The sequence below is a fragment of the Nerophis lumbriciformis genome, linkage group LG05 (genome assembly GCF_033978685.3).
Source record: "Nerophis lumbriciformis linkage group LG05, RoL_Nlum_v2.1, whole genome shotgun sequence".
Taxonomy (NCBI): Eukaryota; Metazoa; Chordata; class Actinopteri; order Syngnathiformes; family Syngnathidae; genus Nerophis; species Nerophis lumbriciformis.
In genome coordinates this window covers 21,401,801-21,428,891 of record NC_084552.2, presented here as the reverse complement: position 1 = coordinate 21,428,891, position 27,091 = coordinate 21,401,801, and the positions used below count along the sequence as shown (strand labels likewise).

At 41.4% G+C, this 27,091-nt stretch overlaps 1 protein-coding gene across 5 annotated transcripts in view; it reads left to right on the top strand.

Moving 5' to 3' along the window:
* Positions 1-14,722: 14,722 nt before the first annotated feature.
* Positions 14,723-27,091, top strand: part of LOC133606786 (phosphatidylinositol-binding clathrin assembly protein) — a 92,601-nt gene continuing 80,232 nt past the window's right edge. For all 5 annotated transcript variants that reach the window (XM_061961115.1, XM_061961118.1, XM_061961116.1 and 2 more), the window contains exons 1-2: positions 14,723-15,270; positions 15,516-15,667. In XM_061961115.1, coding sequence (XP_061817099.1) covers positions 15,538-15,667 — 130 coding nt within the window. In that variant the 5' untranslated portion in view covers positions 14,723-15,270; positions 15,516-15,537. The remainder of the gene's footprint in view (positions 15,271-15,515; positions 15,668-27,091) is intronic.

Genomic DNA, 27,091 nt, shown 5'->3' with positions numbered 1-27,091 from the left:
TTCTAATGTCAGCTGGGATTGACTCAAGGTATGACCCCAATTAGGATGGATGGAATTGTTGAGGGTAATCCAGGTGAAAGGTTGCACATCCATAAGGGAATTTTTCTCTCAAACTCGGGACGGCATGGCGTAGTGGGTAGAGCAGCCGTGCCGGAAACCTGAGGGTTGCAGGTTCGCTCCCCGCCTCTTACCATCCAGAATTGCTGCCGTTGTGTCCTTGGGCAGGACATTTCACCCTTGCCCCCGGTGCCGCTCACACCAGTGAATGAATGGGTTGTAAAAATGAATGATGGGTTCTCACTGTGTCTAGAAAAGCGCTACATAAATCTAATCTATTATTATTATTATCAATTAGCTTCAATCCTCTGGTCTTTGATTTATTGCTTTAGCCCACAACGCCGCAGCCACCGCCGCCAACACCAACTCCTTCCACGCCACGCTAACCAACACTCCACCCCTCGCCAGCCTGCTCCTGCTGGTCATGACAGCGGTACCAACGGGTATCATCTTCCTGTGGGTGCTGGTGTACGTCTGCATGGGCTGCTGCCAGCCCGTCGCTGTCGACCCGGAATATTTGGCCAATATGTCTTCAGCCCTCATATGAAGGAGGACTTTATTACAGGGTAAAATATTTTTTGTTAGAAAACGGCAAACTTGTTGATTATATTTCAGACACCGATTGAAAAGCTTGGAAGTTTCAAATGCAGGAAAAAGGATCCCTTTGAATAAAACATGCATTTTTGGTGTGAAATGTGAGTCAACAAAGTTTATGATGACACACGCAAGGTAGCTAATTCACAACTTCTTCAAAAATTGCTGAGGAGAAGTGGTTGGTTGGTACGGTATGGAGAACACCAATGGGCGCAACACTGCTTTGTTTTAAGGCCCACAAGATCAAGATGCCATCATCAGGGCAACAAGGTAAATAAAAGACCCAACACACGAAGACGATCGACTTTAACAACACAACAATATTAACATTGGGGTGAGTTTTTCCTTGCCCTTATGTGGGCTCTGTGCCGAGGATGTCGTTGTGGCTTGTGCAGCCCTTTGAGACACTTGTGATTTAGGGCTATATAAATAAACATTGATTGATTGATTGAACACTGATTACACCAAATTCAACAATATTAGGCAAAGTGCTTAATTCATATATCATCACCAATATGTTGTTGTTCAATCTAGATCACTATATATTTATGATGATTATACTCAAGTATTCATCTATATATTTATTCTCCATGTATTTATTTATTGTAATCTTTTTATTTATGTTTTGTTCATAATTTATTACTACTGTATGTTATATTTTGTTTTGTTATATTTTAAAAATCCATTTTCAAAACACCAGCTATTAACCGTTTTTTTTAATTTAAGTTTTACTCATATATCGCCTATTGGTATTTACTTCCTTCTTTTCTTTCCGTCACTGCTGAATCAATGTCCATCAATTATTTATGAATTGTGCGTTATTTTTAATTGTTATGAATAACTAGATTAGGGATGTCCCGATCCGATATTTGGATCGGATCGGCCGCCGATATTTGCCAAAAAATACGTATCGGCAAGGCATGGGAAAATGCAGATCCAGATCCAGTTTAAAAAAAAACTCCGGTCCGTGTTTTCCAACGCACCGATTTAAATAATACATTCCACTTTTCTGCTGCTCCCTATTTTCCGTTCGGCATTTTCCAGCACACCTTCAACACATCCACAGGTCTGTGGATTCTCACGCAGTTGCTTTTAGCTGCTGGCATTACAAGACAGGCGTCACATTAGTGCCAAAAATCCGAGCGCATAAAAACTGTTATCGCGCGCTGATTCTCCACTTCGTGCGCGCGCGTGGCGCCATACTTCTCACTCTTTCCTGTGTCTCCCTCTCACAGAAAGCAAGCGCACCTTCTTACACACGTCACATACTGTCACGTCATACGTCACATACGTATACGCCCTCCCCGAGCAGAGAGGTAGCAGCATGGCTAACGTTAGCTGTGATGCTAGCGCAGCCGTGTGACCAATGTTCCCTCTAAGGTACGCGCCTGTGCAATTGCGCACTGCTCAAGCGTCCTCTGCGCATAGCAATTATATGCCACGCACAAAATCAAATAAAAAAATAAGCGCATAACAATTTTCGACATACGGACACAACAGAGAAAACAGTTTTCGTCATCATTTTTCAAATATTGTAACGTCTGTCGAGACGCTTATCTCCATTCGGTGCCACACGTCCACACCATCAAAATGCCAAGGCAAACATTTCCACATCAACACCGCATGAAAAAAATAGTGATTTTTTTTAGTTGTGATTTCCTTCTCTGCATGAAAGTTTAAAAGTAGCATATATTAATGCAGTATGAAGAAGAATGTTTTAATGTAGACATGCAAGCCTTGAAAGAATATTTTGAAAATCAAGACTACATTTCCTGCAAATGGGTGCATTTCTACCCTATATTTTAACTTTAGATTTATTCTTATATCAAACTCTTTTGGCTGTCTTTTTGACATTTACATCCGGCGCCCCCCTCCACACCCTGGATTATAAATAATGTAAATAATTCAATGTGATTATCTTGTGTGATGACTGTATTATGATGATAGTATATCTGATAGTATATATCTGTATCATGACCAGATATATACTATATACTACTAGACCGTGGACCCCGACTTAAACAAGTTGATAAACTTATTGGGGTGTTACCATTTAGTGGTCAATTGTACGGAATATGTACTTCACTGTGCAACCTACTAATAAAAGTCTCAATCAATCAATCAAAACACATAGAATCATCATACTGCCTGTGATTATATGCATCAAGTGTTCATTCAAGGCTAAGGCAAAATATCGAGATATATATCGTGTATCGCAATATGGCCTTAAAATATCGCAATATTAAAAAAAGGCCATATCGCCCAGCCCTAGTTTCAATGATGCCATTTCTGTTTGTCATGTATAATTTTGTCTATTTTGTGTTTAACCTTGAATAAACAGGTCAGTTTCTTGTTACCAACCATTGTGTATTATTCAAACTCCCCTAATTCAGCTGGCTAGTTGTTATCAAGAGTACTAAAACCCTTTTCAACATGATTCTCACAACTAAGTAGGCTAAATAACTTTAAACTTTAATACTGCTCGGATAGGCCAGTATTGGTCAGGATCGGTATCGGTCAGTATCGGTATCGGATCGGAAATGCAAAAACAATATCGGTATCGGATCTGAAGTGCAAAAACCTGGATCGGGACATCCCTAAACTAGATGCTCCAGCATCTAGCTATTTATTATTTTATCTTTATTGAATGTTTGTTATTATTTTAATTTACTCTTATGACATGCTAAGTTATAATATCTTCATTGCACAAGCTGAACAGTCAGTCTTTTTTACAGTATTTCATTTCTTTATACACCTTTCATTGATCTTTTCTTTCCTTTATCAAAGCAAATACAATACATCTGGAAAGTATTCACAGCGCTTCACTTTTTCCACATTTTGCTATGCTGCCATCTTATCAAAATGGAATGAGTTCAATACATCCTGACAGAGCTTGAGAGGTGCTGCAAAGACGAATGAGTGAAATTGCCCAAAAAGTGCCGTGCCAAGTTTGTGACATCGTATTAAAAAAGACTTAAGGCTGTAATTGCTGCCAAAGGTGCATCAACAAAGTATTGAGCAAATGCTGTGAATACTTACACTTTTGATTTTTGATTTTTAAAACAAAACCCAAAACCAGTGAAGTTGGCACATTGTGTAATTTGTAAATAAAAACAGAATACAATATTTTGCAAATACTTTTATACTTACATTCAATTGAATAGACTGCAAAGACAAGATATTTAATGTTCGAACTGAGAAACTAATTTTTTTTTTGCAATTAATCATTAACTTAGAATTTAATGGTGGCAACACATTGCAATAAAGTTGGCACAGGGGCCTTTTTACCACTGTGTTACATGGCCTTTCCTTTTAACAACACTCAGTAAATGTTTGGAAACTGGGGAGACCAATTCTTTAAGCTTTTAAGGTGGAATTATCTCCGTTGTGGTATTTTAGGCTTCATATTGCGCCACACATTTTTATTGGGAGACAGGTCTGGACTACAGGCAGGCCAGTCTAGTACCCGCACTCTTTTACTATGAAGCCACGTTGATGTAACACGTGGCTTGGCAAAGTCTTGCTGTAATAAGCAGGGGCGTCCATGATAACGTTGCTTGGATGGCAACATATGTTGCTCCAAAACCTGTATGTACCTTTCAGCATTAATGGTGCTTTCACCGATGTGTAAGCTACCCATGCCTTGGGCACTAATACACCCCCCATACCATCACAGATGCTGGCTTTTGAACTTTGGGCCTAGATTTGAACAATCCAGCTGGTTCTTTTCCTCTTTCGTCCGTGGAACACCACGTCCAAAGTTTCCATTAACAGTTTGACATGTGGAGTTGTCAGACCACAGAACACTTTTTACACTTTGCATCAGTGCATCTTAGATGAGCTCGAGCCCTGTGAAGCCGGCAGCATTTCTGGGTGTTGTTGATAAATGGCTTTGGCTTTGCATAGTAGAGTTTTAACTTGCACTTACAGATCTAGCAACAAACTGTAGTTACTGACAGTGGTTTTCTGAAGTGTTCCTGAGCCCATGTGGTGATGTCCTTTACACATTAATGTCACTTTTTGATGCAGTACTGCCTGAGGGATCGAATGTCCGTAATATCATTGCTTCTGTGCAGTTATTTCTCCAGATTCTCTGAACTTTTTCATGATATTACGGACTGTAGATGATGAAATCCTTAAATTCCTTGCAATAGCTCGTTGAGAAATGTTCTTAAACTATTCGACAATTTGCTCACGCAAAGTGGTGACCCTCGCCCCATCCTTGTTTGTGAATGACTGAGCATTTCATGGAAGCTGCTTTTATACCCAATCATGGCACCACCCTGTTCCCAATTAGCCTGTTCACATGTGGGATGTTCCAAATTAACCTGCCCCCTCTCAACAATCAATCCCAAAAACGACACTGTGGGCGAATGAAAAGTGCACTTTTGGGGCTTGACAAATAAACGGTTCTCCAAAAGTCTCTGTAAGACCAAACGGACATGCTGATGGTGTAATTCAATGGAGCGTGAAAAAATAAGTATGTCATCCAAGTAGACTACCACAAAACGGCCTATCATGTCACGGAGTACATCATTAATTAAACATTGAAAAACACCAGGAGCATTTGTGAGGCCAAATGGCATGACGCAATATTCGAAGTGGCCAAGCGGTGTGTTAAAAGCAGTCTTCCATTCATCACCTTCACGAATGCGCACGAGGTGATACGCATTACGTAGGTCCAATTTCGTAAATACTACCGCCCCATGCAGGGGAGCAAATGAAGATTCTAGCAGTGGAAGAGGGTATTTATTCTTAATAGTAATCTTGTTAAGGGCTCGGTAGTCTATACACGGTCGCAACCCACCATCCTTCTTCTTAACAAAGAAAAACCCTGCCGCCACCGGAGCGGAAGAGGGACGAATGTGTCCGGCGGTGAGAGATGAGATGTATTCCTCCATAGCCTGCTGTTCGGGGCGCGAAATATTATACAGCCGCGAAGAAGGTAGTGGAGACCCTGGAAGGAGGTCAATGGCACAGTCATACGGGCGGTGGGGGGGTAGCGACGTAGCCTGGTCTTTACAAAAAACATCACTAAGGGAGTGATATTCGTCAGGAATCAGTGAAAGATCAGGGGGCTGAAGACTGGGAAGAATGACAGGTTTAGTAGGAGACGAAGCGGAACGCAAACAGTGACTATGACAGAAAATACTCCAATTAGTAATCTTAGGTGTGGTCCAGTCTATACTGGGACTGTGACGTCGCAACCATGGAAGTCCAAGAACTACGGGTGCCGAACGAGAAGGCATTATCAGAAAATTAATCTCCTCACGGTGATTACCAGAAGTAAGGAGGGATGTGGCATGTGTCTGATGAGTAATATTAGCCAGGTGGCGCCCGTCAAGTGAGCTAACATTCTTAATACGTTCAATACACACAGAAGGAATATTTAAAGACTCCACAAGCCCACTGTCAATAATGTTCTCATCAGCCCCTGAGTCAATTAGTGCTTTAATAGGGCAAGAACCCCCCACCCATGACAGAGTACCTTCCACTTGAAGTCTTCCCACCGTAGAAGATGCAGACGTTGCCACAGGAGCATGCGGCGAAGGTGGCAAACTCCCCCGTGGAAGATCTCCGGTGGAAGTGGAACGGCCCCCCTTGGGGCGCGCAGGACAGCGAACAACGACGTGGTCTGCAGCTCCGCAGTACAGACATAGCTGCAACCTCAGCCGACGACTCCTCTCTGCTGATGACAGGCGGCTGCCACCCAGCTGCATAGGTATGGCCCCCTCTGGCCCCTCCTCCGGGGCACTGCAGTCAGAAAGCGGAAGCGACCACACCTGAGGCTTGGACATAGATTGTGTGAAGCTGGTAGGTGACTGCCCTCTGGTGGATGGAGGACCCCTCCCCTTCTGGGCGTGTCGCTCTCGTAGGCGGTTGTCCAATCGGATCGAGAGCGAGATGAGCTCCTCGAGGGTCTGGGTCTCATCTCGGACAGCCAGCTCGTCTTGGATACGGGGGCTAAGACTAGCCAAAAATATTCCCCGTAATGCTCTCTCCCCCCAGCCACTCTCCGCTGCCAGGATCCGGAAGGAGACTGAATAGTCTGCCACAGAGGAGGACCCCTGGCATGTAGCGAGGAGGCGGCCTCCTGCCTCTCGTTCCCTCACTGGGTGATCGAAGACGCTGCGCAGCTCAGCAGAAAACAGGGGTAGGCTGGAACGAAGTTCGGGTTTGCTCTCACACACCTCCATAGCCCAGCGTGCTGCTCTTCCAGCCAGTAAACTGAGTACATATGCCACACGGGCGGAGTCTGTCGTATATGTGTGAGGCTTCTGTGCAAAAACTAAAGAGCATTGATATAAAAAAAAGTCTGCATTGTCCAAAGTCCCCCTCATACCTGGGCGGATGTGGTATGCTGGGCTCCCTGGTAGGAAAACCCGATGTCGAGGGGAACGAGTAAGAAGAGATTCCAGCTGCGGGTTGAGTAGCCTCTGAGCCTGGGAGCGGGGGAGGGACCAACAAGCGTGTATGCATCTCCTGCACAAACGTTGTCAGGTTCAACAAAGTCTGTTCATGATCACTTATTCGTTGACCATGGGCCATGAGGGCCCGCTGGATCTGATTCTCATCTGCGGGTTCCATAATATGACTCGGCAATTCTGTCACAATTCAATTACAAATAGAACAGAGGAACCCAAGGATGCAGATGGAATGTGAGTAAATAGTTCTTTACTAAACCAAAAAAGCACTCACAACAATAATCCAAATAGAATGTAACAAAAAGCGACGGTGCGAAAAAGAGCACCGTGACAAAAAGAACAAAAGCTAATATACAAAGCTAACTAAACTTGGGTCGGAGTTGCAAGACGTGCAAACTAACAAAGTACATACCAAGCTGGATGACACTGGAAATAGCCAAGAAGGTAAGAAGCATAAATACAAGGAGCATAGAAATCTTCATACAACAGGAGTCTAGGAGTGGAATTGCCGAGTGCCATCCAGCTGAAGAGGTGCTGCTTAAATAGTGTGAGGCTGATTGGACACAGCTGTGCACGTCTCACGACTCCGCCCACAGGAAAAGACAGGAATTCTGGGAAGAAGACAAACAATAAGAACCAGGTCTGCTGCACCAACAAAGGCAAACTGAACACAAACCACAAGATGGCAGCAGGCGGTGACACAAATAAGTGTTTGATGAGCATTCCTCAACTTTCTCAGTCTTTTTTGCCACTCGTGCCAGCTTTTTTTAAACATGTTGCAGGCATTAAATTCCATATGAGCTAATATTTGCTAAAAATAACAAATTTTTCCAGGTCGGACGTTAAGTATCTCGTCTTTGCAGTGTATTCAATTGAATAAAGGTTGAAAAGAATTTGCAAATCATTGTATTTTGGGTTTTATTTACAATTTACACAACATGCCAACTTCACTGGTTTTAGGGTTTGTACATTTTCAAAAAAAATGTTTAAAACATTTTTTGCATTTTCATTATGGGGTATTGTTTGTAGAATTTTGAGGACACAAATGAATGTATCCCATTTAGGAATAGTGATTCAATGAAGTGAATTACATTTGTAAGGCTCTTTTTTTCCCTATTGAGACTCAAAGTGCTTAAGCTACATTCAAACCAGTGTGGGTAAAGTGTCTTTCTCAAGGACACCACAGCAGTGACTACAATGGCTCGGCCGCTCTACCAACCGAGTCACGCCGCCGCGCCCCAGTGAATAAGGCGGCAACATAACAAAATGTGGCAAAAAGTGAAGCATGACATGCTGAAGTGTAACCACGTGATGCAACTTGTTAAAAACCATATCATACAATACAAAATGATGTTCATTATTGCTGTTATGGTTGAAAGCAATTGTTGGTTGCCCATATACTGCGTTGTTCTGCAGTTTTTACATTTTGATCATCTTCACTTAATCATAAGGCTACTGTTTGAGTGCTATCATGTGCTGATAGACTGGTTGCCAGGTAGCAACACCGGCTGCCAGCATGCACGCAGTCACCGTGGCAACTGAGAGTCTGCTTCCTCTCCTGCAGATGGCAACAGACTCTCATCTTCCCTGCATGGCAGAGCCCCCAACCCACCCGCACTCCCCAAGGAGCTGCGATTGAAAGGAGCATCATTTGATGTCCTGTGGGTGCTGCAGTCCCCCCCAAACGCATGCAAGTCAGGTGCAAGATGTACAATCCCTGCGGAGTGACTGACAGTCGGCTTTGAGTTAGCTGCATTGTCTCCACACTTCAGAGTGATATCTCTTGATTGCAGGCATGAGAATGAAAGAAAAGTGCCGTTAAATTGCAGCAGGCACGTTTCCAACGGAACGCCAAGTTCAGTGTTAAACAAAAAAACATCAAATGGAGAAGAGATGTCCCTGGAGGTCAACGTGTGCAACATGCTTCATGCATGCTGCACTGACATGCTGCACGCAGCTCATGATGAAGGACACGAGGAAGACTGTCTGCATCAGTTAATCTTCACATCCTGTGTGTGATGACCACAATAGAGTTCGTTCACGGTGCAGCGTGGCTGGGTGTGTGAGTTTGTGTGAGTGTGTGTGAGTGTGTGTGAGTGTGTGTTCGTAGTGGCGGCCGGGGGCGTTCCAGCTGCTTCAGCACACCGTGTTCCGTATAGTCCTGAGTCAAATAAGGACACGGATCCGCCTTCAACAAATGTAGCTTGAGAGCAATGGCAGTGACGTCAGCACGGTGTCGCTTTGTTCTTCAGAACGCCTCAGTGATGCATTCATCCATCCATTCATTTTCTACCGTTTGTCCCTTCTTCGGAGTCGCGGGGGGTGCTGGAGCCTATGTCAGCTGCATTCGGGCGGAAGTCGCCACCTCATTGCAGGGCCAACACAGATAGACAGACAACATTCACACTCACATTCACACTCTAGGGCCAATTTAGTGTTGCCAATCAACCTATCCCTAGGTGCATGTTTTTGGAGGTGGGAGGAAGCCGGAGTACCCGGAGGGAACCCACGCAGTCAGGGGGAGAACATGCAAACTCCACACAGAAAGATTGAACGCGTGCGTTTACGTGCACACTAAAAAATGTTGGGTTAAAAAATAACCCAATTTTAACCCAACGGCTGGTTCAGAAAAGTAGGAACCCCTTATTTGAGTTATTTTAACTCAACATTTTGGGTTTATTTTTTCAACCCAACTTTTGCTTTGAATTATTTAACCAAAAAGTTGAGTTATGATAACTTAATGTTGGGTTATTCCCAACCAAGCTATTGGGTTGAATTATTTAACCCAAAAGTTGAGTTATGCTCACTCAATGTTGGTTGATTCACAAGCTAACTATTGGGTTGAATTTATTTGACACAAAAGCTGAGTTATGCTCACTACAATGTTGGGTTATTCCAAACCCAACTATTGGGTTGCGCAATTTAGCGCTCCTCGACCCAAGAGTTGGTTAAAACTTATAAATGTTACTGCTGGTTTGGACTTCCTTTTATTGTCATTCAAATTTGAACTTTACAGTACAGATAAGAACAAAATGTTGTTGCATTAGCTCGTTGAAGTGCAGGATAAAAGAGCAATAATGTGGGGATATAAATAAATAGATTACTGTACAGATAAATATATTACACTTTTGCATATGCATCCACGTTTATGGATGTATGTTATATTGTCTTTATATTCCAGCGAGTTAATCCGTTTTTGGGGGGAATTGAGGGGATAATTATGATGCGTTCAAGAGTCTTATGGCCTGAGGGAAGAAGCTGTACAGACCCTGGAGGTTCTGATACGGAGACTGCGGAACCTCTTTCTAGAGTCCAGCAGTGAAAACAGTCCTTGGTAGGGGTGGGAGGAAGTTGTGGAACTTGGAAGAACATTTCATTGATTTCATGGGGATTTCCCCAAAAATGTGGGAATTCCTGGAAAAGCGGGAATTTTTGGGAAAATTGTAAAAAACTTGAATGGTCTGAATGAATTGTTGGTGTTGGAATTTTTCAAATCGGTCCAAAAATTTTTGAAGTTGTAACATATTGAATTGAGAAATGGTATTACAGAATTCCTGGAATTTCGGGAAAACCGAGAATGTTTCCAGTTCAAAAAACAACTTTGTTTTTTGTCCTGATTAAGAGGAATGTTTTGACAGTGGAACAGTTGAAATGCGTTGAAAAATGTGGAAGGGGTAGTCACCAGAAAAAAGGGTGGAAATAGGGCATTGGAAAACCAGGAATTCTGGAAAATCCTGGAATTTTTTTTTTACTTGAAAAAGGCGTACTTTGAATTTCCAGAATGGTGGAATGTTTTTAAGGTTGAATGGTTATGAATTGATTGAAACATTGTGGAAATGGTGGAAGTTTAAAAAATGGCAAATTAATTTTGAATGGGGAAAAATGTCCCGGAAAACCTGGAATTCTGGGAAATCTGGGAATTGTTGATTCCCGAATAGGCTGAAAAGTTGGAATGGTTTGAATCGGATGAAAAATGTGGAAGAAAATCTGGAGAAGAAGAAGAAGTTGTTGAATAATGAATACAAACCCCGTTTCCATATGAGTTGGGAAATTGTGTTAGATGTAAATATCAACTATAAATTTGCAAATCCTTTTCAATCCATATTCAATTGAATGCACTACAAAGACAAGATATTTGATGTTCAAACTCATAAACTTTATTTTTATTTTTTAAATAATAATTAACTTAGAATTTCATGGCTGCAACACGTGCCAAAGTAGTTGGGAAAGGGCATGTTCACCACTGTGTTACATGGCCTTTCCTTTTAACAACACTCAGTAAACGTTTGGGAACTGAGGAGACACATTTTTTAAGCTTCTCAGGTGGAATTCTTTCCCATTCTTGCTTGATGTACAGCTTAAGTTGTTCAACAGTCCGGGGGTCTCCGTTGTGGTATTTTAGGCTTCCTAATGCGCCACACATTTTCAATGGGAGACAGGTCTGGACTACAGGCAGGCCAGTCTAGTACCCGCACTCTTTTACTATGAAGCCACGTTGATGTACAGTAACACGTGGCTTGGCATTGTCTTGCTGAAATAAGCAGGGGCGTCCATGGTAACGTTGCTTGGATGGCAACATATGTTGCTCCAAAACCTGCATGTACCTTTCAGCATTAATGGTGCCTTCACAGATGTGTAAGTTGCCCATGTCTTGGGCACTAATACACCCCCATACCATCACAGATGCTGGCTTTTCAACTTTGCGCCTATAACAATCCGGATGGTTCTTTTCCTCTTTGGTCCAGAGGACACAACGTCCACAGTTTCCAAAAACAATTTAAAATGTGGACTCGTCAGACCACAGAACACTTTTCCACTTTGTATCAGTCCATCAGATGAGCTCAGGCCCAGCAAAGCCGACGGCGTTTCTGGTTGTTGTTGATAAACGGTTTTCGCTTTGCATAGGAGAGTTTTAACTTGTACTTAAAGATGTAGCGACCAGTGTTGGGACTAACGCCTGTAACGCCGTTAGTTTCGGCGGTAACTAGTAATCTAACGCGTTATTTTTTTATAGTCAGTAACTCAGTTACCGTTACTTCATGATGCGTTACTTCGTTATTTTACGTTATTTTTTATGTAGTATCGGCTAGAAACTGAGGATCTGAGTGTGTTTTATTCCAGCGAAGCAGGGACGTGCTTCCGATTCTTCCTCTGCGCTCTCTGTGTGTGCGTGTGACTGTGTGTCTGAGTGTGGGAAGGGGAGGGGAGGGGAGGGGAGGGGGGGGAAGGGGTGCGCAATACAACCGTTGGCCAACAAAAAAGTAACCACAGAACACTATACGACTATACGGTATAGTGTTCTGTGGTTACTTTTTGGTTGGCCAAGCGGACGTGACGACAGGCTGTCCCCACTCAGATCCGCACAGACCGGGAGGGGGCGTGCCTTAAGTCCGACTGGAAATCGGCAGAAATTTGGAGAATGGTTGTCCCAGGGAGAGGCAGTGAAATTCGGGAGGGTTGGCAAGTATGAGATATTCTCACTTCTTTTCTTTTGTCGAGCACAATTTAGTTAAATGTAAGTTGTGTCTTGGATCAAAGATCCCGTCTACTGCCCAAAACAACAATTCAAATCTGCCTGGTTAGGCTCTGTGTATGCCTTCCTTGGGTGAAGCCAGCTTTACAGCTATGTTGTTGATTGATTGATTGATTGATTGAAACTTTTATTAGTAGATTGCACAGTACAGTACATATTCCGTACAATTGACCACTAAATGGTAACACCCAAATAAGTTTTTAAACTTGTTTAAGTCGGGGTCCAGATACAGATATATACTATCAAATATATACTAACATCATAATACAGTCATCACAAAAGATAATCATCGGGGTATATACATTGAATTATTTACATTATTTACAATCCGGGGTGTGGGATATGGAGGGGGGGGGTTAGGTTTGGTTGGTATCAACACTTCAGTCATCAACAATTGCATCATCAGAGAAATGGACATTGGAACAGTGTAGGACTGACTTGGTAGGATATGTACAGCAAGTAGTGGACACAGAGAGAGAGATCAGAAAGTATAAGAAAAAGTGTCTACATTTGATTATTTACAATCCGAAGAGGTATTATGTGGAAGGGAGGGTGTTAGTTTAGGGTTGTAGTTGCCTGGAGGTGTTCTTTTAGTGCGGTTTTGAAGGAGGATAGAGATGCCCTTTCTTTTACACCTGTTGGGAGTGCATTCCATATTGAAGTGGCATAGAAAGAGAATGAGTTAAGACCTTTATTAGTTCGGAATCTGGGTTTAACGTGGTTAGTGTTAGTGTTAGTGTTAGTGTTAGTGTTAGTGTTAGTGTTATTATGCTGTTTGTTACTTATGTATGTTATGTTGCAGCTATTTAAAATAGTTTTGTCAATTTGTTCTGGCCTGAAATAAATTGGCCCTTTGAAACATATCTTTGTCTTTGTGTGTTGTATGTAGAGCACATTGCTTAGCAGAGTTCAGTGATGCAAATGTATGTCAAGTTGATCAACAGATTGTATTATTCTCCAGTGCAATAACAGTACTGAAATGAAGGCTAAAAGGGCATTAATGGGAGCTTTAAAAAAAAAAAGTAGAAGAAGTAACTAAATAGTTACTTTTCACAGTAACGCATTACTTTTTGGTGTAAGTAACTGAGTTAGTAACTGAGTTACTTTTGAAATAAAGTAACTAGTAACTGTAACTAGTTACTGTTTTTCAGTAACTAACCCAACACTGGTAGCGACCAACTGTAGTTACTGACAGTGGGTTTCTGAAGTGTTCCTGAGCACATGTGGTGATATCCTTTACACACTGATGTCGCTTGTTGATGCAGTACAGCCTGAGGGATCGAAGGTCACGGGCTTAGCTGCTTACGTGCAGTGATTTATCCAGATTCTCCGAACCCTTTAATGATATTACGGACCGTAGATGGTGAAATCCCTAATTTCCTTGCAATAGCTGGTTGAGAAAGGTTTTTCTTAAACTGTTCAACAGTTTGCTCACGCAATTGTTGACAAAGTGGTGACCCTCGCCCCATCCTTGTTTGTGAATGACTGAGCATTTCATGGAATCTACTTTTATACCCAATCATGGCACCCACCTGTTCCCAATTTGCCTGTTCACCTGTGGGATGTTCCAAATAAGTGTTTGATGAGCATTCCTCAACTTTATCAGTATTTATTGCCACCTTTCCCAACTTCTTTGTCACGTGTTGCTGGCATCAAATTCTAAAGTTAATGATTATTTGCACAAAAAAAAAAAAGTTTATCAGTTTGAACATCAAATATGTTGATTTTGTAGCATATTCAACTGAATATGGGTTGAAAATGATTTGCAAATCATTGTATTCCGTTTATATTTACATCTAGCACAATTTCCTAACTCATATGGAAACGGGGTTTGCAGATGAATTTTGGTGTACAAAACCATATGTGTGATCATTCACACATTTATCACAAATAAATATGTCGTCAACCACTTTTAAATAAACATGAAAGGTAGTGTACAGAATATTAACATTTTGTATGTAGTTTTTACATCTCTTATGGATGGATGAATTATCATTAAAACAATTTTTTTTTTAAGTGAATGCTCCGAAAGCTGAAAATTCCCAGCCTCAGTATCGTCCCTTGAAGGCCTCTGGGTTGTGAGATCAGCTGATTTTTTTACGCTGCCATTTTGTCCGGTGGAGCCTCAGACAGCCGCCAGACAAGTCGTCTCTGTGTCAGGACCGACCCGCTGCCCGGACTTCCAACCCCAGCAGAACGACCCACTGTCCTTTCACAAAGTCGCCCGTAACCCCGGGGGTGGCAGCGATAAGACGGAGCCGAGCGAACCAGAGGGCAGGCGGAGGTTGCTGCCATTTTTTCTAACTTCCACCTCCCCGCCGGCTTCTCGCCAGCTATCCCCGCTGCTAGCCCCTCTCGGCTACCCTCCGCCCCTTTGAGAGCTCCCGCACCGGTAGAGACGTCACCTGTCATCGCTGGGGTATTTTTTGCTGTTTTTTTGTTTTTGTTTTCTTCAAACTTTAAAGTTTCAGCAATGTCCTTGGCGGTTGAGACTGACTTTTCACGCCCTTTGGAGGAGTTTACTGGCACTTTTACGAGCGGCAGCAGCTAACGAGCTAACAAGTTGACGTGGAGGAAGGAGGAACTTTGTTGGGTGGATTTAGTCCTGAGGTGCACTTCTTTGCCCTGAAAACACATCACCAAAGCGACATAGCGGGACAAGTATGTTTATATTTCAGCACATGGTTATTTCTGGTGTGAACAAATACCGCAGCGGGAGTCTCTCTTTTAGGTCGAGGATTGCAGCGGAAGCATGAGTTAACGCAGACTAGCTGAGAATATTTTGTGGTAGATTTAGACAAAGAATCCTCTGCACAAGTGTCCCCGCAGACACGTATTCCACATCGACTGGGAGTTACCCAATTGATCCCATTGTTTTGTGTGTGTGTGTGTGTGTGTGTGTGGAGAAAAAGCATAGACGGAGAAGCCATGTCTGGCCAATCAATCACCGATCGGATCGCGGCGGCTCAGCACAGCATGACCGGCTCGGCGATCAGCAAGGCGGTGTGCAAAGCTACCACGCATGAAGTCAGTGGACCCAAGAAGAAACACCTGGACTGTGAGTGCATCTTTTTATTTTATTTTACCATTTTAGTATGTATTGCTGCAGCGCATCCACATTCATTCCTCCCATCAAAATCACCAAAGCAGTTACAGTACCGTACACTACCTTCTTATAATCAAGTTCTTAATTGGATACTGTAAACATTGTTGACCAATCAGAGGACAGAAGACTGTCCACGTTGACAGGAAATGTTGCAGGTTGTGAAAGTAGCGGCCATCTAAACCAATCATCCATTCATCCATTTTCTACTGCTTGTCCCTTTCGGGGTCGCGGGGGGTGCTGGAGCCTATCTCAGCTGCATTCGGGCGGAAGTCAGTTAAAGTTAAAGTACCACTGATAGTCACACACACACACACACACACACACACACACACACACACACACTAGGTGTGGTGTAATTACCCTCTGCATTTGACCCATCCCCTTGTTCCACCGCCTGGGAGGTGAGGGGAGCAGTGAGCAGCAGCGGTGGTCGCGCTCGGGAATCATTTTGGTGATTTAACCCCCAATTCCAACACTTGATGCTGAGTGCCAAGCAGGGAGGTAATGGGTCCCATTTTTATAGTCTTTGTTATGACTTGGCCCATACTTGCCAACCCTCCCGAATTTTCCGGGAGACTCCCGAATTTCAGTGCCTCTCCCGGGACAACCATTCTCCCGAAAATCTCCCGATTTCCAGCCGGACAACAATATTGGGGGCGTGCCTTAAAGGCACCGCTTTTAGCATCGTCTCTCACCTGAAAAGGAGACTATTATATATGTGTCCGTTATCCATAGGTTTATCTATAACCCATAAAGTAGGCAGGCATGGAGCTATTTCTCAGCGTGTGTTTATTCCAGCCGGCACTTTAATACTGTAGCGCAGGGGTGTCAAACTCAAATACAGAGAACAAATTAACCTTGTAATAGGGACCCAAACAAGTTTTGCATTGAATATTGAACAAGCAAGGCTTAAATAACTTTATAGTGACATGCAAAATCGAGTTTCAAATAGTAATAATAATAATTAAAAAATATCAATGGCATATCAAATACAATTTAAATAAAAATTTAATGCCTATTTTCTATTTGCAGCCTTCTGAGGTAAATATCAACATTAACTTTTTCCACAGGCTAATACATTTGAAAATAAAATAACAATGAATAAACCAACCATTCAAGACTTTAAACTGCTCAGTTTGCAACACACTGATCTAATCTGATGTGCCCAAGCCAGATACGTGGCATCTTTTCTTGGATGCTAGTTCATTAATGTCGGGGCTCAGGGTTTGAGCTGAGGCAACCTTCATTATCGAACGAAGGTGTTCATCAGTCATTATATCTCGTATTCCACCCGGACCACAGTCTTGGGGGCGTGCCTTAAAGGCACTGCCTTTAACGTCCTCTACGAGCTGTCGTCATGTCCGCTTAAACAGGAGAAGCTCCTAACTCAGCACTAACTCTTCGCCAGTACTCAAATGACAGAACAAAAGCTACTCAAATAGTGAAAGGTAAGTGTTATTTTTTTTTAAAGTAAGCAGCAAGTACAGTACAGTTAGTAGAACAACTGTGTTTTCATTACTGTTTACTGTACTATATATATATATATATATATATATATATATATATATATATATATATATATATATATATATATATATAAGAAATACTTTAATTTCAGTGAATTCTAGCTATAAATATACTCCTCCCCCTTAACCCCGCCCACCCAATCTCCCGATTTCGGAGGTCTCAAGGTTGGCAAGTATGACTTGGCCGGGGTTTGAACTCACGACCTACACTCTAACCACAGGGCCACTGAGCAGGCTAAAAGCTCAACAGAAGCTTGAAGAAAGTCATTTCAAGTGTAGTAGCCCATATTGACCGATCCTTAACAAGAAAATTGTAAGGATATTTTCAGATAGCCCTGAATAATCCCAAATGTTTTGTGGATTTTGTGGGGTACTTTTGTAAATACTATTGGATGGAAAGAAAAAATAATAATAAAATGAAGTATTTTACTGCTGGAGTCACAATTCAATACAGTATTGTAATATGGCGATATAAATTGCGATCTTCTACATCAGGGGTGTCAAACTCATTGTAGATCGGGGGCCACATGGAGAAAAATCTACTCCCAAGTGGGCCGGACTGGTAAAATCATGGCACGATAACTTGAAAGGGGCGGCATGGCGTAGTGGGTAGAGCGGCTGTGCCAGAAACCTGAGGGTTGCAGGTTCGCTCCCCGCCTCTTACCATCCAAATCGCTGCCGTTGTGTCCTTGGGCAGGACACTTCACCCTTGCCCCCGGTGCCGCTCACACTGGTGAATGAATAATGAATAATAGGTGGTGGTCGGAGGGGCCGTAGGCGCAAACTGGCAGCCTCGCTTTCGCCTGTGGCTACAAATGTAGCTTACCACCACCAGGTGTGAATGAATGAATGATGGGTTCCCACTTCTCTGTGAGCGCTTTGAGTATCTAACAATAGAAAAGCGCGATATAAAATCTAATCCATTTTTATTATTTATTATTAAAATAAAGACAACTTCAGATTGTTTTTTTTTGTTTAAAAATAGAACAGTCACATTCTGAAAATGCACAAATCATAATGTTTTTTTTTACACTTACATGTTGTGGTTAATATTATTCTACCTTTATTTGTTCTTATTTATACTTTCTGAATAAATTATGTGATTATGTTCATCAGTCAACTCATTGGTGATAATTTTCAATCTATCAAGATAAAAAAAAAATAATATGAAAATAAAATTACTGGATGTTATTTATGTAGTTTGCTAATTTTCCCCGACTGGTGCACTAACATCATGTGGTTTATATATTTTTTTACATATATAGCATAATCTTCAAAGATACAAATAATTGTTATTGCAACATCTAGTGAACACATTTAGAACAGCAGTTTTTTCATTCAAAAATGTCGGCTAATTTTTGTACTTTGATAACTCATCCCGTGGGCTGCATTAAACCTTTTTGCGGGCTTTACGTTTGACACCCCTGTTCTACATGGTAAACTGATAGATTTAAAAGGGTTCTTAAAATAAAAGCTATATAAATGTACACTAGATCAGTGGTCTCAACCACCGGTCCCTGACGCATTTGCTACCGGGCCGCACAGAAACATTAAATCATTTGTAAACGACTGCATTTTTCTCCTACTTAACTTGTCTGTCCCACTAGACCAGGGGTTGGCAACCCAAAATGTTGAAAGAGCCATATTGGACCAAAAATACAAAAAAGTAATCTGTCTGGAGCCGCAAAAAATGAAAAGCCGTATATAAGTCTTATAATGAAGACAACACATGATCATACTTGCCAACCTTGAGACCTCCGATTTCGGGAGGTTGGGGGCGGGGGGTGTGGTTAAGAGGGGAGGAGTATATTTACAGCTAGAATTCACCAAGTCAAGTATTTCATATATATATAAGAAATACTTGACTTTCAGTGAACTCTAGCTATGTATACATATATTTATTGTATTATATATATATATATATATATATATATATATATAAAATAAATACTTGAATTTCAGTGTTCATTTATTTACACATATACACACACATAACACTCATCTACTCATTGTTGTACTTGAAAGACTTGATCAAATACACAGTAATGAAAACACAGTTGTTCTAACTGTACTGTGCTTGCTGCTTACTAAAAAAAACAAAAACACTTACCTTTCACTATTTGAGTAGCCTTTGTTCTGCCGTTTGCGTACTGGCGAGCGATCTCTGAATCCAGGAACATATTCTTCACGGATTTGTTGTAGACATCCGCAAATGAGAACGGGATGTTGCTTCCAGCTATCAGCATAGCCATCTTTGTCTCTGCATAAATTACACCCTCGGGACTCCATTTAGCGAGGTGGCCCATAATACTGGGCTGGGACCGGTGGTGCGCTGCTGCCGCCTTGTGGTTCGCTAGCCGTTCATGAGTGAGTATATCCGTTCGGCCACCTTGTTCAATGGAGAAGTCTGTTCTACAAAATTTACAGGAAGCATACACCTTCCCCTTCGAACTGTCCTGGATAAACTGAAATCTGGAAATCGGGAGAATATTTGTCCCGGGAGGTTTTCGGGAGAGGCGCTGAATTTCGGGAGTCTCCCGGAAAATTCTGGATGTTTGGCAAGTATGCACATGATGTAAGTGTCTTTAGTAGCTATTTTAGCCTACTATCAAAAATACTTTAAAAGTCTTATATAAGTGTTATAATGAAGGCAACACATGATGTAAGTGTCTATATTAGCTATATAAGCCTACTATCAAAATTACTATGTGTCGCAGGCGGAAGCAAATCTTCGTTGACAGAAATGTTGTAATTTAATATTTATTCTACACATTTTTACAACATTAGACACCATTAGTAAATCAGAGGCTACTCAGAAGGTGAGATAACTCCTGGAAATTAATGGCTTTTGTGGCTAAAGGTATAGATGTGTGTGTCAAAGTTAAAGCAAACGGCAGGTTGTAATAAATCTTCTTTTGATATATTTATTACAATCTTTGGCAAGCTAGGTAATGTTTGCTGTGGTCTAGAACAACATGGCACACAAACAATTATCTGAAATGCAGCCAATATTACATACAGATAATGTGTCATGAGACATGCAAAACTAAATTATATAAAAACAGGATAAAAGTAAAGGATATTAAATGAGCTCAAATATACCTACAAATGAGGCAATATGTACATACAGCTAGCCTAAATAGCATGTTAGCATTGATTAGCTTGCAGTCAAGCTCTGACCAAATAAGCCTGATTAGCTCTCCAACAAGTCAATAAATGGGTAAATGGGTTATACATGTATAGCGCTTTTCTACCTTTTTAAGGAACTCAAAGCGCTTTGACACTATTTCCACATTCACCCATTCACACACACACATTCACACACTGATGGCGGGAGCTGCCATGCAAGGCGCTAACCAGGACCCATCAGGAGCAAGGGTGAAGTGTCTTGCTCAAGGACACAATGGGCGCGACTAGGATGGTAGAAGGTGGGGATTTAACCAGGAACCCTCAGATTGCTGGCACGGCCACTCTCCCAACTTCGCCACGCCGTCCCCAATAACATCAACAAAGCTCACCTTTGTGCATTCATGCACAGCATAAAACGTTTGGTGGACAAAATGAGACAAAGGAGGAGTGGAAGATTTTACATGTAAACAAACGGTTGCGTTTGTTTGTATTTTCCCCCCATCTTTTTCCATTTTCAATCCTTTATTAAAAATGCTCCAGGGAGCCACTAGGGCGACACTAAAGAGCCGCGGGTTGCTGACCCCGATATAAGTCAACCAGAAGCTCGAAGAAAGTCATTTCCAGTGTAGTAGCCCAAATTGACCTATCCTTAACCAGACTATTGTAAGGATATTTTAAGATAGGCCTGAATAATCCCAAATGTTTTGTGGATTTTGGGGAATACTATTGGAAATACTAATGAATGGAACGAAAACAATAAAATAAAGTGTTTTACTCCTGGAGTCACGATTCAATACAGTATTGTGATATGGTGATACATATTGCGATCTTCTACATTGTTCACTGGTAGATTTAAAAGGTTTTTTTAAAATACAAGCTATATAAATGTACACTAGATCAGTGATCCCAACCACCGGTCCGGGGACCGATGCCGGTTCGTGACGCATTTGCTACTGGGCCGCACAGAAACATTAAATAAATTGTAAACGACTACATTTTCTTCTACTTAACTTTCGCCTGTTCCACTAGACCAGGGGTCAGCAACCCGCGGCTCTCGAGCCGCATGCGGCTCTTTAGCGCCGTCCTAGTGGCTCCATGGAACATTTTTTTAAAAGAATCAGAAATGGAAAAAGATGGGGGGAAAATATTTTTTTAGTTTTAGTATGTCTTTTGATTGAGAACAAACATGACACAAACCTTCCCAATAGTTAGAAAGTCCACTATTTAAAATGTTTGTATGTATGCTACATCGTTTTGTTCTACTAATTTCGGCGGTTCTTGAACTCACCATAGTGTGGACTGTGACGCAACAGTTTGTTTACATGTAAAATCTTCCACTCCTTCTTTGTCTTGTTTTGTCCACCAAAAGTTGTATGCTGTGCGTGAATGCTCAAAGGTGCGCTTTGTTGATGTTATTGACTTGTTGGAATGTTAATCAGGCATACTTGGTCAGTGCATGGCTGCAAACTCAATCAATCAATCAATCAATGTTTATTTATATAGCCCTAAATCACAAGTGTCTCAAAGGGCTGCACAAGCCACAACGACATCCTCGGTATAGCCCACATAAAGGCAAGGAAAAACTCACCCCAGTGGGACGTCGATGTGAATGACTATGAGAAACCTTGGAGAGGACCGCATATGTGGGTAACCCCCCCCCTCTAGGGAGACCAAATGCAATGGATGTCGAGTGGGTCTAACATAATATTGTGAGAGTCCAGTCCATAGTGGATCCAGCATAACAGTAAGAGTCCAGTCCACAGTGGGGTCAGCAGGAAACCATCCCGAGCGGAGACGGGTCAGCAGCGCAGAGATGTTCCCAACCAATATACAGGCGAGCGGTCCACCCCGGGTCCCGACCCCGGACAGCCAGCACCCCATCCATGGCCACCGGATCTGTGTGTCTTCCCCTCCACAAGGGATAGGGGGGAGCAGAGGAGAAAAGAAAAGAAACGGCAGATCAACTGGTCTAAAAAAAGGGGGGCTATTCAAAGGCTAGAGTATACAAATGAGTTTTGAGATGGGACTTAAATGTTTCTACTGAGGTAGCATCTCTAATTGTTACCGGGAGGGCATTCCATAGTGCTGGAGCCCGAATAGAAAACGCTCTACAGCCCGCAGACTTTTTTTGGGCTCTGGGAATTACTAATAAGCCGGAGTTCTTTGAACGCAGATTTCTTGCCGGGACATATGGTACAATACAATCGGTAAGATAGGCTGGAGCTAGACCGTGTAGTATTTTATACGTAAGTAGTAAAACCTTAAAGTCGCATCTTAAGTGCACAGGAAGCCAGTGCAGGTGAGCCAGTATAGGCGTAATATGATCAAACTTTCTTGTTCTTGTCAAAAGTCTAGCAGCCGCATTTTGTACCAACTGTAATCTTTTAATGCTAGACATAGGGAGACCCGAAAATAATACGTTACAGTAATCGAGACGAGACGTAACGAACGCATGAATAATGATCTCAGCGTCGCTAGTGGACAAAATGGAACGAATTTTAGCGATATTACGGAGATGAAAGTAATCAATGCTAACATGCTATTTAGGCTAGCTGTATGTACGTATTGCATCATTATGCCTCATTTGTAGGTATATTTGAGCTCATTTAATTTCCTTTACTTATATCCTTTTTGTATATAATTTAGTTTTGCATGTCTCATGACACAATATCTGTATGTAATAGTGGCTGCATTTCTCATAGTTGTTTGTTGCCATGTTGTTCCAGACCACAGCAAACGTTACCCAGCTTGCAAAGATTGTAATAAATCTATTAGAAGACGACACCCTGCAGTTTCCTTTACCTTAGACACACACATCTGTACCTTTGGCCATTAAAAGCCAGCAATTTCCAGGAGTTATCTCACCATCTAAGTAGCCTCTGATTTACTAATGGTTTCTAATGTTGTAAAAATGTGTAGAATAAATATTACATTTCAACATTTCTGTCAATTTTGCTTCAGCCTGCGACACAGTCATTTTGATAGTAGGCTAATACATCTAATATAGACACTTACATCATGTGTTGCCTTCATTATAAGACTTATATACGGCTTTTAATTTTTTGAGGCTCCAGACAGATTAGTTTTTTGTATTCTTGGTCCTATATGGCTCTTTCAACGTTTTGGGTTGCCGACCCCTGCACTAGTCACACCAATAAGCTTGTTTGTAGATGTACAATAAAACTCCTCATAGGAAGTTGCCACTTGTTATATTTGTTATAACTTTGTGACATGATACAATACATAAATGTGACAGATTGTAGCCAAAGGCTGATTTTCATCTGCAGTCCACAGCAGATTGATGGTAACCTGCTGGGGATCTCATTCCAAAGAAACAAGCTCAGGGCTCCCACTAATTCAGCGTTATAGTGAGTTGTAGTTTTAATGCACTTATTTTTGCTGTGGAAAGCCGGTCCCTGAAAATAATGCCTACATTAAACTGGTCCGTAGTGCAAAAAAGGTTGGGACCACTGCACTAGATGACAGTAATAATTAATTGGACACACCGAGTCACAAAAACTATGTAATTCAAATGATGCATTTCCTTTTATTGCAGTTGTACAGAAAGTGGATCATGTTTTTTCTTGGTCTTAAATTGTCCTTATAGTGTGAACTTCAGCGTGAATGTTGGGACCCCGAGAGGGACAAGCGGTAGAAAATGGATGGGTGGACCTATGATGACTTTAATCTAGTCCTTGTGGTGTAGATATTAGGTGTGTGAAAGTTTTTCGGTACAAACCGATAACCGATTTTAACGTAAGAGATATGAATACATCGTTTGGCGAGCCGATTGATCGATCTATATATAGTATGGATCGGTCGATATATGGTCGGAAAGTCATGAATCGGTTGATTGTACATTTGATACAAAATACCAAATCGTACGAGACTTCTGTGATGACGTAATACAAGAGTACCGTTCTCGTTTGCGATTGACGACAGAACAACATGAGAAACAGCACCGAAAGTGTTTACAAACAATAAACCCCCGAATATTAAACCTAAAGCGGGGTTAACATTTCGATTAAAAAAAAAGAAGGTTTGTTGGATAAAAGTATGGCCATTTTTAATATTTGAAAAGTAGGGATAAAGTCGCTTGAGTGTCTCGACACTCAAGGCGATGAGGGAGCTGGGGGTGCTAATGCGATATTATCGGCCGATAAATGCTTTAAAATGTAATAATGGAAAATATCGGTATCGGTTTTTTATTATCGGTATCGTGTTTTTGTTTTTTTTATTAAATCAACATAAAAAACACAAGATACACTTACAATTAGTACACCAACCCATAAAACCTCCCTCCCCCATTTACACTCATTCACACTCATTCACACAAAAGGGTTGTTTCTTTCTGTTATTAATATTCTGGTTCCTACATTATATTTCAATATACCGTATTTTCCGCACCATAAGGCGCCCTGGGTTATAAGCCGCGCCTTCAATGAACGGCATATTTCAAAACTTTGTCCACCTATAAGCCGCCCCGTGTTGTAAGCCGCATCTAACTGCGCTAAAGGAATGTCAAAAAAACAGTCAAATAGGTCAGTCAAACTTTAATAATATATTAAAACCAGCGTGATGTGGGCGCGCATGGAATCGTATATCAACATGGACGGAGCTGCGTGAAAAAAGCCACCCGGCCTCTTCGCGTAAACTTAAACTTACCTTAACCACTCACTCATCTTTTCTTCATCCATCCCTTTGAGTTAGCTTTTATGATGACGCCGGCTGGAAAGGTCTCTTTTGGCAAGGTCTTCCTTTTGAATATCACCATGGGTGGAAGTTTCTGGCCATTAGCATGGCAAGCTAGAACCACAGTGAAGGATGACATCTCATTCGCTGTGGTGCGAATATTCACCGTACGTGCTCCCGTTGTATCCACAGTGCGGTTCACAGGAATATCAAAAGTCAGTGGAACCTCGTCCATGTTGATAATGTTCTCTGGCCGGATCTTTTTTTCAGCTATCTTGTTTTTACAATATGCACGGAAAGTAGCCAGCTTTTCTTGAAAGTCTTTAGGCAGTTGCTGTGAAATAGTAATCCGTGTGCGGATGGAGAGATTGCGTCTTTTCATGAACCGGATCCCTGTCGCTTAGTAGGAGCCATTTTGTGGTCTTTACAGATGTAAACACACAAAGGAAATGAAACGTACGGTAATATCCGCGCGCTTCTTCTTCTTCTACGCGGGCGGGTGGTTGCTTACAGTAGAAGAAGAAGCGCTTCCTGTTCTATGGGGAAAAAAGATGGCGGCTGTTTACCGTAGTTGCGAGACCGAAACTTTATGAAAATGAATCTTAATATTAATCCATATATAAAGCGCACCGGGTTAAAAGCCGCACTGTCAGCTTTTGAGTAAATTTGTGGTTTTTAGGTGCGGCTAATAGTGCGGAAAATACGGTATATCAATACAGTCTGCAAGGGATACAGTCCGTAAGCACGCATGATTGTGCGTGCTGCTGGTCCACTAATAGTACTAACCTTTAACAGTTAATGTTACTCATTTTCATTAATTACTAGTTTCTATGTAACTGTTTTTATATTGTATTACTTTTTTTTTTTAATTCAAGAAAATGTTTTTAATTTATTTATCTTATTTTATTTTATTTTTATTTTTAAAAAGGACCTTATCTTCACCATACCTGGTTGTCTAAATTAGGCATAATAATGTGTTAATTCCACGACTTTATATATCGGTATCGGTTGATATCGGTAATTAAAGAGTTGGACAATATCGGAATATCGGATATCGGCAAAAAGCCATCATCGGACATCCCTAAATATAATGTATTTTAGCGTCCAGAAGAAAACAATTTCTGACTTTGTTTGTCTCTTTTATTACCAGTTTTTTGATAACTGGCCCAATTCCAACAAGTATTTCCTCCAAGCACACGGGTCTGCCTCCGTGCTTCACTCCTAGGCACACAACACTTGTTTATTCTCCTCCGATACGGTGTGTTCACAGACCATGGGAAAAATTACCATCATAACACACTAACATACACATTAACATTATAGTATAAATGTATAGTTTATTATTTGCGCACTATTGACTAATGATGCACTGAAAATTTGGCCGGAAAAGACATATACATACATGCAGGCCTTGAATTTGAACTTTTTAAGGTCAAGGCAAGTGTTGCCTTAAAGGAGGGCTCATATTTTAGGGCACCAAGGCAAGTTGGAAGGGCACCTAGGCAAACATTACTTTCTTTGCCGGCCTACCAGGCAAGTGCCTGACCTAAATTCACCGAACACCTGACGTCCTTTTAGACCCTGATGCAACTAGTGTATCTCTCGGCTGTTCTCGTTGTCTGTTAATGTTTGACACACGCTTCCAAAATGGCTGCGCCCATGTTGTTTATACCGATTAACGTTATTTATGTTCTTACAGTTGAAAATGTAAGAAAAAAAGTAATGTCTCTGTGTTTTTATGAATTTATTCGATGAAACAATTAAGTTACAATTGTCCATTATAGGGATGTCACAGTATGAACATTTCTTTTAACGGTTATTGTGACCAAAATTATCAGTTATTTTTATCGCGGCAATTTTAAATGTGCAGTTTCAAAAACTGCTTATACTAAAATCCTTTAACCAAGTTTTTTTTTTTTTTTTTTTAAACACACACATTCAAAATGTATGTATGTACCTCAAGTGGAAAGTTGAATGTGCATATCAAAGCAACACAAGCATTATAAACAAAGTAATATGGCAGAAACAA